Genomic DNA, 14,424 nt, shown 5'->3' on the forward strand with positions numbered 1-14,424 from the left:
ATATCCCTCCCTCAGACCAAATGTGCTTTTGCTTTGCAAGAAATCTCAAGGGCATCACTGCATCAAAACCACTTTTATGTTAATTTCTTGGCCTGGCATTTCAAAACTCTGAGGTCACTGTAAATTCCAACTCCTTAAGTAGAAAGAAGACAGACCTTGCGTTTTTTTTTTTCCTAACCCAGATCACATCAATATTAAAAAGCTTCCTTTATATCTCCCACCTTTCTTTGCCCTGTTTTTTGATGCTACAACTTAATTGTGCAGACTACCTTTCTCCTTTGCTGGCAGGCTTTATGCTGGGATCTTCCAATAAAGGTGCTAGAGGGACACTGTAAGGCTGGAAGAAACAATTCACTCTTTTTCTGCTGTTCTGTTCTCCATATGGTGGCAAGCAGATCAGCAGGAAGGAATCCTGGCAGTGATTACCACAGTGGCCACAACCCTCTACTTCAGTGGTGAATGCCGCCTAGCCTACAGAAGTGGGTTCACCGGCAGACAGCTTTCCATCTAGCTTCTCAGTTACCACCATGATAGGCAACATGTTTCTATGGCATCCACACTGCCTTCTCAGAGGTCTGAATGTCTAGTATGTAGGGCCTTCCTCTAAATGTCTAAATTTCTTCCCTCTTTACTTTTCCTCAGTCCCAGGCTGGTGGCAGCTCCCTGCAGTAGCTACATCTGTTAGACCTTCAAGTTTCCTTCTAGCATTAACCACTACTTACCTACTTGATGATTCCTTGTGTTAAATTTTCCCTGCTCAAATTACTAGTACACTGTTTCTGAACAGGCAAGAGAGATCTGGGACAAACTCTACCCAGTGGAAGCAATTCATATTAATCACATAACTGTTCTTATTAATCCCTCTCTTTGTAAAATGTAAATGTTGAATGAGCAAAGAAGGAAATCACTCAGTGTGCATTGTACTCAGTGGTACTGACCAACTAATGAAGCTCATCACACACCCAAAAGTCAGAATAAACGGGTCACTGGTGATTCAGCCAAGAGTTAAGTAATTTCCCCTTCTACTTTCCCTTTTATCTTTAAGCCCATCTTTGCATCCCTTTGTTCTTGGAAAATCACTTAAACGGTGGTCCATTTAGCTATTTAGTTATGCAAATGTAAAGTAAAAGACCACTGCAGAAATAAAGTCATTTGAGAAGAGTGATTTTAAGGAGCTAAACCCCTCTGTAAGATAATGCAAAGGCTGTCTGCATTGTAGGCAGAGTTGTTCCACTTGGACTTTTTTTTGGAGAAATGTTTTTTTTTTTTTTTTTTGGTGGTACGCGGGCCTCCCTCTGCTGTGGCCTCTCCCGTTGGCTCCGGACGCGCAGGCTCAGCGGCCATGGCTCACGGGCCCAGCCGCTCCGCGGCATGTGGGATCCTCCCAGACCGGGGCGCGAACCCGGTTCCCCTGTATCGGCAGGCGGAAGCGCAACCGCTGCGCCACCAGGGAAGCCCGAAATGTTTATTTTTAAGTATGAACTTAAGCTGTGACATGCCTACAAGTTGTTAGGACTTATTTTTATGGGAATATGCTCTTTTCAAGCCACTATTGAGCATTCAGAAGCTGACACTAGGTTTAGTGAACCTAAATTTTCACTTCATAATGAAGGTAAATATGTACAAAAGAACTAGGCAATGCTGGGTTAAGTTAAACCTGGATTGGACTATTGGTCTTTTACACAGTTAAGAATTAATAACAAGACTTTAGGAATCATAATGATACTGGATTATTGTGTTATGGTGAGATTGTGGGCTCCCAAGACAAACACTCCTAGCTGATAGGGGATGAGGTCTCCCTGTAAGTCAGTGGATATTCTAACTTTCAATCATCCTGGAAAAGAGGGAGATCATGGAACAGATAAGGCCTGAGAGTTTGAGAACTCATTCCCACGTAGTCCACACTTTCTTAGAGCCTGATCTCAAGTAGTAATGTGGGGTATGCCTGAATGCATGCCTAAGAAGTGCAATTTTGAAAAAGCTAACTTTTTTCATGGGATGCCAAGGATGTAACTACAAGGGAAAGAATAACTTGTTGATGAAAATATCCTTTGGTCTGTGGATAATAATAACAGCTAATATTTATATTACATTTATGGCATTACAGATAATTACAGCATAATATACAGAGTACACGATTGGAATTATATGTGTAATTATATTATTCTAAGCACTTACTTTTATATTACTAAGCATTTGATTAAATGCTTAATCATTTATACTGACAACAATCCCGTAAGGTAAATTTCATTATTATCTCCATGTTGTAGTGGTCATATCTAGTATCCTGTGTAAATTTGGTAATTCAAACAATGCTCCAATGAATTAAAAGGATGCATTTACATCGATAAACTCAGTGGACGAGTGTCGCAATGAGGAGCACAGAATTCTTCCCTAGCAGGGAACCCCTAACCCCCAAACAGCACGATGGTAGCAACCAATCTCAAAAGAACAAAAAGTGATTAATAGTCAATACAGAGGGAGTTCTGAGTGAAGAGAGATTCCAATTTGGAACCACATAATCCAAAAGACAGTTCAAGGTACAGACTGCATCCTGATGGACTCCAGAGCATCTATAAGAAAAACTCTTGCTTTGACTTCAGGATAAACTACGAGAGAGAAAGGAACTTTGAAAGGGATGGGGAAGACGGAGAAAGGTCCTATTACCTGGAAGGTGGGCACATGGGGTCTCTCTAGAAGGCTGACATTAAGTGCCCATAATTGTAAATAATCTGTGTGTCTTACTGGTTAACTGAATATTCTGCCTGGGCAACTGCCATATAAATGAATTCTTTAGCTGTGATACACTTGTCTATTGTCTTTACTGATTTCATACCCATGCCCAAATGTAGGGTTGAGAAAGTGATACTGTATCCATTCAGTATAATTTCCTGCAGATTCCTTTAAGGTGTGTGTATCAATAATATGTTCCTTTTTGTTGCTGACTAGTATTCCATAGAATGGAAATTCCATTGGAATAGAAATTCCAGCTGGAATAGAAATTCCAGTTGCTTTAAACATGTAGAGTTAAATTTTAAAGACTACTTCACAAATATATTTGCTTGATTTCAGGGGCTGAAACGGGAAAAGAAAATACAGCCACTATTCAGGAAGTCATTCAGTCATTCCACCAACATTCACTGATGGCAGACTATTGGGCCAAATATATCCCTATACACTTGATTACGAAAAAAGACTAAAACTAAAATAAAATCAAAATTAGTGAAGTAGCAGGGCTAAGGTTGAAACCCACGTCGGAATAGAATTCAGGAAGCAAGAAAATGAGTAGGTCAAAGAACATGTTATCATTAATAACAATTTTCTAAAATGTACAAATATTCCTAGAAATTGGCATGTCTGGTTAGTTAGTAATTAAAACATCCTATCCACTAGACCAGGCGTTTACTAAGCCATGACTTACACCCGATTTTAAGGCCAACCACAGAAAAAACCCTAGTTTCAAAGGAGCACTTGAGGAGGGTGCCGCAAACCAAGTCGCATCAGAGTAGCTGTCTCTTCCCACCTACTACTGTTCTGGGAAGCACGCTTGGACTGGCAAGGTTGGTGTCCCTGAAAAACCTTAGCCCTCTAACATATTTCCTCTGGACCCCAACTGCTCCTCCGAAATTATTTGACGGTTTGATTCTAAACAGAACAAATAAGGCCAGTAGGGCACTGTTTATAAACTTCCCTACAATGTTGACAGTATGGAGACTGAAAACGCAAACTAGAGACCAGAGAGAAAAAATTCTTAGTGCTTCAAAACAACCACAGTCAGTTCCCTGACTCTATTTACCACCTATGGTGTAATATAAACAAAACCTAAGCACACACCTCACGGAGAAGTGCCCCCTTCACACCTGATGACTCCTGGCCCGTGGCTCTAGGTAAGCCGCTCACAAGGCTTTGGTACAAAGTTCGAAAACTGAGCCTTGATAGTGTGACACCGGAGACGCTCGGGACCCAGAGGCGGGAAACTGCAAGGAAAAAAGATTTCCTAGTCAGGTCAAGGTCCAACAAAACAAACAAGGTCCAACAAAACAAACGAATTGAGATGTGTACCCCAGAGCTGGCGGAAGTGACGTAAGGCCAGTCGCCGGAGGAGGCGGGGCAGCCGAGGGAACGGCCTATTGGGGCCCGGGAAAGCCCAGGGGTGTGGCGGAGACGGTAGCCAGGCGCCGGCCTGGGCGCGCCGAGGGGCGGGGCCTGGGTGCGCGACTCCCGGGGACTGGCCTCTTTCGGCGCCAGGAGGCGGTCACTGGATCTGAGCTTGGGGGTCTGAGGCGGGCGAGGGGCCATGAGGACAACAAGGGAGTCTAGAGCCCGCTGCCCGGCCCTCCTCCCTCGCACAGCGGCGACTCGGCGGCCGCTGGAGTAACCGCTGCCTTTGTTCCGAGCGCCTGTCCCTCCCGTCGCGCTAGCCTCCCACTCCGCCGCGCTCCGGCCGGCCCGCCCTCGGTCCCCGAACCCCCATTCGGCTCGTGCCGCGCGGATGCGGCTGACGGGCCTGGGTTTGGGCTTTGAGCTGGAGGAGGAGGAGGAGGAGCGGCGGCACCTGGGCGGCATGCAATGGGGAACTGCTGCTGGACGCAGTGCTGCGGACTCCTCCGCAGGGAAGCTGGGCGGCTGCAGCGAGTAGGCGGAGGCGGAGGGTAAGCCCCCGCGGGGAGGGGCCCGGCGCCCGCTGGCTCCTCCTATTCGGCCCCTGGCGGGGAACGCCTTTCACTTCCCCAATGGCTTAGAGGAGGCTGGGAGCCCCGGTACCCTCACGGCTGAACAGGCGTCGAGCGGGTTGTCGTAGTGGAGGCCTTGGGAAAGAGGTAGAGAAGGGGGCGGGGTGTCGCTCTTGCCGCCTCCGAGCGAGATTCTCGCCGGGCGCGCTATCACGCGGGGAAAGAGTGACGGGAGGCATCATCTCTAGGAAGCACGGGGCACCCTCACACGAATGGTCAGTAGAACAGGATCCACGGCGACCCGAGCACTCCCTACGTTGAGCTTGGTTTATTGCTAAAGCTGGTAGTAGCTATGTGTTTGATTCTCTATCTGGCTCTGACAGAGCAGGTGGAGAATCTCTTCCAAAAAGTTGATGTCTCAGAGATTTTTTTAGTAGAAGTCATTCGGATGCTGGAGTAAAATAAGGTTTCAGACATTGAGCAGTTCTTTGATACTTGCGGATTGCTGGGTTCCCACTGGGCATTCGGATTCTTAATGTTAGTAACAAGAGGAGCAGTGTGTAGCTTTTTCGTATTAATTTTTTGGAATTTCGAGGGGAATGCCATACCCTGATTGCTACCCACAAGCTCTGTAACACTAGGGAAATCACAGTCCTTCTGAAGTTCTCTTGATTAAATCTGGGATATGCCTAGGTTTTTCTACTCACACCATCCATACAATAATAGAATTTTATAATTATTCCATTTTTGTGTTTTTTATTTCATAAGGTAGTGAAAAACTTAAATTCCTTGGAAATTGGCTTTGTTGTTGTTGTTAAATATTTCCCAGGAATTCAAACTTAGAATTGAAAATCGGAACCACACCACTTTATGTAAGGAATAAGACATTAATTTTGCACTTTCTGGAACACATTGCTAAGTTTTCACGGTCTGTCCCATTTAACCAACATCATTAGGTAATAAGATGTTCAACATACACATACTGAAAACAAATGATTTATCATTTGGATCTTTTGGCGATGTAAATCTCATATGAGTCACTCATTCGTTCATCAGGCATTGTGTGACCTCTCTGATGCAGAGTAGTTAGGGTTTTACACTAAGTGTTCCTTGAATGGAAAAGTAAGGACTTGAAGACTTTGTGCCTAGTGTTAGTATTTTGGTTTTCCTGACTTAAGGGTTATTACTGTTACATGGGAACATGGCAGCTCTTTTATCTTGTCAGCAAAAGTCATCTAAGTTACTTCTAATTTTTATTCGTGGATACTCATAATAGTCAAGCTGCTTAAATAGGCTTGCCTAAGAACTAGGTGCCACAGAATCTTTGGCTTTGTTAATATTTTTATTTGTTCATTTGTAATTGTGTTGTAGGATAACTAAAAATAGGATCTTATACTCAAATTAGGTAAGCAAAAATCATTTATATTTCACTTTGGAGTACATTGTTTGGTGTCTGTGGGATTTTGGGGTTTTGTTCTTTCTTGGTGATTTTACAAACTGAAAATGTTTTCCTTAGAGTATAGCATTAAAATTACAGGTTTTACTCCCTGAGCACATGAACTTGACAGCATAGGGAAGGGTGAGGGGAAAATCAGTGAATCATTGTGAGTGTTAATTGTCTGTAGATGTGTCATAAAATCATAATAGTTGGATCTGTACTCTTCTGACTGTGGGCAAAACTTGAACAAACAAGTTCTATTGAGGCAGTGAGAGTCTGTGGGTTGTGGACACTGTCATCTAAAACAATATAATAATGTTATCCATTCTTTTGTTTTAATCCATAAATGTAGGTTTGGACAGTCCATTACTTGAATCTTCTGATTAACTTATTGTTTTATATTCATTTTAACATTTTAGGAGCTTCTAATAAACATGCAGAGGAAGGTGGTTATAGTTAATTGTTGTTTACAGAATAAGGTTAAACTTTACCTCTCTTGTTAATAGTTGCTTTTTTTTTTAATCACCTGGTAGTTCTGATTTTCTTTCAGTTATAGGTCTAGGTACTTAACTAGTAGTTCATCTAAGGGCAAAAAAGTTGAGGAGCAATCTCAAAAACTTGATTTATACTTTGTCAATGTAGTGACCATAGGTGGAAGAATCCTGGGCTTTCTTAGGCTGCTTTAAGCTGGGCCTCACAAGGGTATGTTATAATCCAGGGCCTGATTTCTTAGCCTTGTAGATTTCCCAGGGGTAGCTCAGAGTCAGATCACTCACTTTTCACTATCCAATTTCAAAACCAGAATTACCTATTTTTCAATTTATAGCATATTAGAGAATTCTGGTATTTTATATTCTAGAATATGTCGACTAGTCAGAATATCAATATCAGTATTAAGGTATGTCAGAAACCTTGCTACTAATAAAGTTATTTGATGGTTAAAGCAGAGGGAGTTAAATATCTTCAAGGAATAACATTTAGACATCCTAATGAGTCTTCCTTTTTCACTCCAGGGAGTTTTGCCTACCACACATTCTAGAGGGCGCCATCTGCTGGTCAGCTCTCCTTTTTCGGGGTAGTACGAGAGATCTTTTGTATAGACACTTCTTGTGTTCTTAATTTTTTCTTTCTCACACTGAAGGTCCAATTAAGTTTTGTTGTGTTGTATTTTAATTCCTATTTTTATCTTACCATATAATTAATTGCACATAGTGGTTCCAGTTAAGATGTACTGTAGTTTTATATGAAAGTATGCTCATGTTTTATATCTCTCTTGATGTTTTACATTTGTTGGCTCCAGCAGCAAAGTTGCCTTCAGACGATAATTTACAATGATTTGCTGTTTTCTTTCCTGGTAAAAATGATTTTAATAATAGCTGCCAACATATGATTACTTCCTGTGTTCCAGGCACTGTTCTCAAGTATTTTACATTATCTCATTTATTCCTCACCACAATTTTGTGAGGAAGGTGAGTACTATTATATACACTGTAGGTTGAAAATTGAAGCTTAGAAAGTTTAACTTGCCCAAGATAGCAGAGCTGGGATTGCAACCCAGGTCCCTCTGAATTGAGAGCCTTTACCCTTAACCACTAATATCTCATGGTTTTGTATTAAACATTATAAATATTTTATTAAACATAAATATTATAAACATTTAGTTGCTCTGTCTCTCAGTGCATTATCTTGTACTTTGTCACTGGGAGATCTTATGCATATATCTCCACAACTTGGCTCTTTATTCTGTGTGATAAACTGTCTTCCTTTCCTTTTTTTTTTTTTTTTCCGGTACGCGGGCCTCTCACTGTCGTGGCCTCTCCCGTTGCGGAGCACAGGCTCTGGACGCACAGGCGCAGCGGCCATGGCTCACGGGCCTAGCCGCTCCGCGGCATGTGGGATCTTCCCCGACCGGGGCACGAACCTGTTTCCCCTGCATCGGCAGGCGGACTCCCAAACACTGCGCCACCAGGGAAGCCCCTGTCTTCCTTTTCTTGAAACTGCACTTGACCTCTGCAACATTGCTTTTATCTTTTTATTTTCCTGTTCCTGTCCTGGCTATATTTACTCTATCTGCCCATTAAATATGGAATTTTTCTCTGTCTTTTCTCTTCTTTATTTAGTTCCCTTAATTTCATCCACTCGTATGGTTTCAACTACCACCACTTCCAAATCTCATGTCTTCTGAACAGACTTCTTTTCAGAGGTTCAGCACTGTATTTTCAGTTGCCTATTGAAGAGATATACTTAGATGTACCAAAACTCCTCAAATCAACTTATCTAAAGTATCTAATATTTAATATTTGTGTCCCATTAAATATCTGAAATAGTGCATTTCCTTTTCCCCTAGATTTTTTCTTCCTCTGCTTCATGTATTCCCTAATCAGGGATTAGGGACTCCCTTAACAGCTCTGTTCACAGTCTCTGTACTACGAACTTTATAGTCCTCACTAATCAGCTATTCAGTCTTTCCTTAATACATACTGAACCTGTTTCCTTCCTCTGTGCTTCTTCCTTAAACTTTGTCTTTCAAATTGCTCTCCGTGTTGTATCTCTACACTTCATGCCATCTGCCCTTCTTATCAGTAGAGTTAAGCTTTCTAAAAACCACACTGGATCATGCCATTCCCTTGCTTAACAATTTCCATCTGCCAGCTATTTCCTACAGCTAAGTTGCTCAACCTTTTTCTCCTTCTGTGACAGATGATGAGTTGCATGGCATTCAAACATGCAACATAATGTCCATCTGAATACTCAGGATTATATGCAGTTCTGCATTTGGGTAAAGAGTATGATCTCACTCTTTGTTCTCTCATTCAGAAAATCATGTCAGAATACAAATCAGAATAACATTAAAAGGAAAACGATGACTCTATTCTAATTTCAAGAAACTTAACTCATTCATAAACCTTAGTATTGTAACTTTTTTGTTAAATGATAACCTTCCAGTTCAGAGTAGTATGAAGTTCAGACTCCTGACAAGATAACTTAACCTTAATCTATTTTACCAGCCTAATTGCATTTTCTAATTATATTTTCCTTAGAGCATAGCATTAAAATTGTAGATTTTACTCCTTGTGCACATAGCGTGGCAGCACAGGCGGGGGGAATTGGTGAAAGGATTCTCTGCCATTCTTTGACTTGGTACATCCCCAATGGCCTGTATACCAGTTGGACTATACCTGTTTCTGTTTTCCTAACATACAGTGTTCTCTCATCTTGTGCCTTTGTGCGTGATATTTTTCTTCTTTTCCTGTTCTTGGTGAGCTTTTACTTATCCTTAAATATTACCTTCCCTGCGAAACCTGCTCTAACCCCCTGAAACAGTGTTATCTCCCTGAGGCAGTAATATTTTCTACAGGCCTAAATCTGCTGTGTATTAGGGATTGAAAACTTTTTCTGTAAAGGGCCAAATAATACATATTTTAGGCTTTGCAGGCCATAAGGTCTCTGTTGCAGCTATTCACCGTTGCCGTTTTAGCACAAAAGCAGCCATAGATAATATGTAAATAAATGAATGTGACTGTGTTCCAATAAAACTTTATTTACAGAAACAGGCATTGGGCCAGATTTGGCCTGTGGACCATAGTCTGCTGCCTCCTGGTATATACCATGGTATGGGTTGAGAGCTTCTCAAGGTTGGGGACTATGTTTTATCTTTATCTTTCTTCATTTTTAGTATCTCATGTTTATTGAATGAATGAGTATTATTTATGAACTTGTAAAATCTAGGGAACAGTATTTTATCCCTTTTTTTCCTCAAGATAATTCCCTAACTTTGGCATCACTCACATAGTTAAATATATATCCTACCAGTTTTATGTTGACTTACTTTTTAAAGAGACCGTATAGAGAATGAGAATTTTAAATATTTTATCATAGTGTATATTGCTAAAATATACTAATTAGTAGTCATTATTGAATGATTCAGTTTGGTTTTCTGCATGTTTGTCAGCTTTGAGAAATATACAAGCATAAGATATTTCTCTTGAAATTTCAGAAGTTAGGAAGGAAAACAGTAGCAGACTTAAATGGATATGAATTTCCTGAACATTCTGTGTTGTACCTTGAAGACTCCCCAGGGCTGTGTTCTGAATCTCACTCTGTTCTTCCTTAATATATTTTCCTTCCTTAATGTACTTTCCCTGGGTGATGGCAGGAAAACACATGACCTTACCTACTACCTGTGTACTATTGAGCTCAGTCATCTCAGTCTGAGCCCTGAATATCTTAATTGCCTACTGAGTATTTCCCCTTGGGTATCAAACATAACCTCAAATTCGGTTTGTAAAGTTGAGCTCATCTTTCTTTCCTGCTCACAGTTCTTTACTCCTTTTCTTCATTTTTTTAAAGCCCCGACCATTTTTACTACTTTGTGTCCTACTTTGTGAGTAGTAAAATAATATACGGTTACCAAAGCCATGAACTTGCGAATCATAATAAACTCTTCCCTTTCACTCATCCTCCAAATCCACGTTGTCAAGTTCTGAATGTCCCCTACCATTTTCTTCAGTGCTTTACCATACTTCTAGGATAAAGACTGAAATATTTAATGTAGCTTTCAAGACCTCGCATTATCTATTCCTTGCCTTTATTATTATTATTATTATTTTTGCCTCATTTGTGCCACACTCTTTGAATCAGTTTCTTCCCTTTTTAGTTAGATAACTCCTACTCACTCATCTTTTAGATGCCACTCAGGTTATAATTATACCTGAAATAGTGTGATTATTTGGTTAATGTCTGTCTTCCGCTCTCAGTGTAAAGAAACAAGTTCATGCCTATTTTGCTTACCATTGAATACACAGCTCCAAGTTATGTGCATAGTACGTAGTAGATGTTTAGTAAATACTTGTTGACAAAATTTATGTATGCAGTCTTGATCTTTTCATTCCCCTTTGCCTTTGGTAGCTGCTGCTCCCTGAAACATTCCTTTCCACTACTTGGGGGCCTGGCTAATTCTTTCTCCTTCAGCTGATTTTTGATGCTCTTCATCTGAACATATCCCTTTCAGAGCATGGTAGTTGTTAATTTACCTGTGTGTCTACCCCATTAGACTGTAAACCTCCTGGGTACGTGGGTCAATTTTTACTCACTTCTGTATTTTAAATATAAATACATAGCTATGTCTGTCATTCAGTTATCCAGGGAAGTAAGAAAAATTAGAACGTTCAAAATCGTAGACACAAAAGTGGCAACAGTTTCTGAAAGAAGGTGGTCAACAATTTCAGATGCTGCTCACAGACTGCAGAGGATGAACGAGAAAGAACTAAAAGACCTCTAAGATCCATTCTAGTTGTTGGTCTCTAAATCAGGCTCTTCTTAAAGGACAGTGACTTTTTTTTTAAACCCATGTTTTCCGTATTCAACATGTTTAACAGGAAGATTTGTCTCTTCCAAGGAACACAATAAATTTTTTGAACATCCAGTCTTCCTAAATTTGCCTTCATTAGGGAGGGGCTTATTTAACAGTAAATATTATTACTTTATTATTACCACCTATGTTGATGCTGTTCTACCTGGAAAATCTGTTGGTGGATCATCCCTTGAGATTTGAATGGTTAAATCTTCACTGAAGTATTTGATACTAATTGAAAAACAATGTGTCCATCATCTTCAATGTAATTTGCCAGGCTTCTATTTGTAACCGTTCCAATTTTTGTCCAGAAAAAAAGAGTCTTGGGAAGCTTTTAATTTTTAATAGACTGTGGAACAGTTTACCATGGTTCTTCATTATTTTTTTATAATGTCAAACAGAAGATATAAGGAAAGACTATTTTAACAGATACTATACAGGAGAATATGAAGAAAAGGAAGAATAACAATGTAGGATTTATGAGAATTTTTTAGTTATCTTTTACTTATGTCACTTTGATATGAGTATTTGCCTGCTTTCCATAATAGCATGTAGAAGCATAAAAAACTGCATTTTCATTCTATTCTTGATGAGACTGATTTTATCCTTAATAAAAGATTGTCTTGATATCTGCCTTCACAACATTGACAAATAAATATATATGCAAGAATTGCCACTTTTTTACCTCTTTACTTTCAAGCTTTTCCAAATTCCTTTACATGCCATGATCATTTGGAGTATGATAGCCTATCTTTTCTACCTTTTTAATATCCTTTACATATTTGAGTCTACTTTCACATCGTCAGCAATAGTAGAATGGTTATATAGAAGCTGACATTACTTAGAGACAGCTCTCAGGGGCATAAGGATTGTGTATAAAGGAATGTCCATGGATGGCTTTGGAGAGCTCTAGACTGTTTTTAAAAAGAGGGAAAATAGATTTCTGTTTTCTTTAAATTATTGTTTTTGGAACCTGTTTCAGCAGCTCACCTGTCGCCATAATTAATACACCTGAGTATACACAGTCTTGAATACGATGGTGGATTGTTGCCCATCTTATTTCTCACCTCACCCTTCCCTCCAGGGCATATGACTGAATTCATCAAAGTTAAATGCACACATGATGGGACTTTAACCAGTTATTTCACGGCTCAGCTTTATTTTATGTGTATTCCTAGAGGGCCTTTCCAGCATCTTATATCACTTTGTCCTTTATCGTTTTCACCCCTGACATTTAGTTGCTGTGCGCCGGCTTTCTCTAGTTGCGGCAAGTGGGGGCTGCTCTTCATTGCACGGTCTCTAGGCACGTGGCTACAGTAGTTGTGGCACGTGGGCTCAGTAGTTGTGGCTCATGGGCTCTGGAGCACAGGCTCAATAGTTGTGGCGCACAGGCTTAGTTGATCTGCAGCATGTGGGATCTTCCCGGACCAGGAATTGAACCCGTGTCCCCTGCATTGGCAGGCAGATTGTTAACCACTGCACCACCAGGGAAGTCCCTGTACATCCATTCTTGACTCCTGCTTTTCTGTTACATCCCCATTGAGATTCTGACACTTCTCCTCATCTCTCATTTTCCAGTACATCTCCCACACCAGATGATTTTTATCTTCTAAATATTTCTTTGAACTATTCATTTCTCTTACACACTCTAGTCCAAGCTATCATCATTTCTTGCCTAGACTCAAATTTTAATTGCATAATTATTCATGTATTCCCTCACTCTCTGTGCATTTATCCCCACTCATTTCTCTAGGATTCACATGGTTCCTAGCACTTGCAGCTTTTTATGAGGACCCACGTTTTCTCTTCTTAATTTGAAGGAAATAATGGTGTTTTCATTCCCCGATATAGTCACTTTAAATACAATAAACATTGATTGATTAAGTCTTTGATTTAGGGTAGTGATTCTTAACTGAAATATTCATTCAAAATTTCCATCTTCATACATGCAGCTCAGGTTCATTCATTTCTACTTTGTAGTGTTTCATTGAGTGAATAAGCCAATGCTTAAGTTGATAAGCATTTAGATTATTTCAAGATTTTTTTTTTTTTTTTTTTACTATTACAAACTACTTCAGTTAACATTCTTATAAACGTTTCTTTGTACACATGTACAGGAGACTCTTTAGGCATATATACCCAGGAATTGAACTGCTGGGTCGTAGCTCATGCACATCTTCAAATTTACTAGAATGTATCAGACTTTTCAAAGCAATTATCTCAGTTTATTCTTCTGCCAACAGTGGGTTTTCATTGTACCACTTCCTAACACTTGGTATTATCAGATGTTGTTCCTGATCTATTAATGTGAAATGCTATCTGTTAGTTGTATTAAAACTTTATTGTATTCCTGTATACCAGCAACAAACAGATAATGCATATTTTTATGAGATAATGCATATTTAACTTTCTATGTTAGCAATGAAAAATATAACGAACTAGGGATAAATCAATAATAGATCTGTAAGACCAAAACAACATTTAAAACCAAAATAAATGGAGGACAGTACCATGTTCATGGATAGAAAGGTCTGAATTCAATGCAATTCCAGCAGTTGCACTGAACTTGACAAGCTGATTCCAGCAATTTTTATGGAAGAGCAAAGGGCCAAAAATGGCATAAGGAAGGCATGTCAAAAGCCAAGATAGGCCGAAAGCTTGGCCTCTTGTGCCAGTTAGCCAAGTTGTGAATGCAAAGGAAAAGTCCTTGAAGGAAATTAAAAGTGCTACTCCACTGAACACACAAATGATAAGTGAAACAGCCTCATTGCTGATATGCAGAAAGTTTTAGTGGTCTGGGTAGAAGTCAGACCAGCCACAACATTCACTTAAGCCAAAGCCTAATCCAAAGCAAGGCTCTAACTCTGTTCAACTCTGTGAAGGCTGAGAGAGGTGAACTATAGCAGAGAAGTTTGAAGCTGGCAGAGGTTGGTTTATGAAGTTTAAGGAAAGAAGCCATC

General features: G+C 40.0%; 1 protein-coding gene across 1 annotated transcript in view; it reads left to right on the plus strand.

Moving 5' to 3' along the window:
• Window positions 1–4,244: 4,244 nt before the first annotated feature.
• AP1AR (adaptor related protein complex 1 associated regulatory protein) overlaps window positions 4,245–14,424 on the plus strand; it is a 38,358-nt gene continuing 28,178 nt past the window's right edge. Inside the window, exon 1 of the mRNA XM_024119460.3 lies at window positions 4,245–4,652. Within this exon, the coding sequence (XP_023975228.1) occupies window positions 4,570–4,652 (83 nt within the window). The 5' untranslated portion in view covers window positions 4,245–4,569. The remainder of the gene's footprint in view (window positions 4,653–14,424) is intronic.

Source organism: Physeter macrocephalus, chromosome 7, assembly GCF_002837175.3.
Source record: "Physeter macrocephalus isolate SW-GA chromosome 7, ASM283717v5, whole genome shotgun sequence".
NCBI lineage: Eukaryota > Metazoa > Chordata > Mammalia > Artiodactyla > Physeteridae > Physeter > Physeter macrocephalus.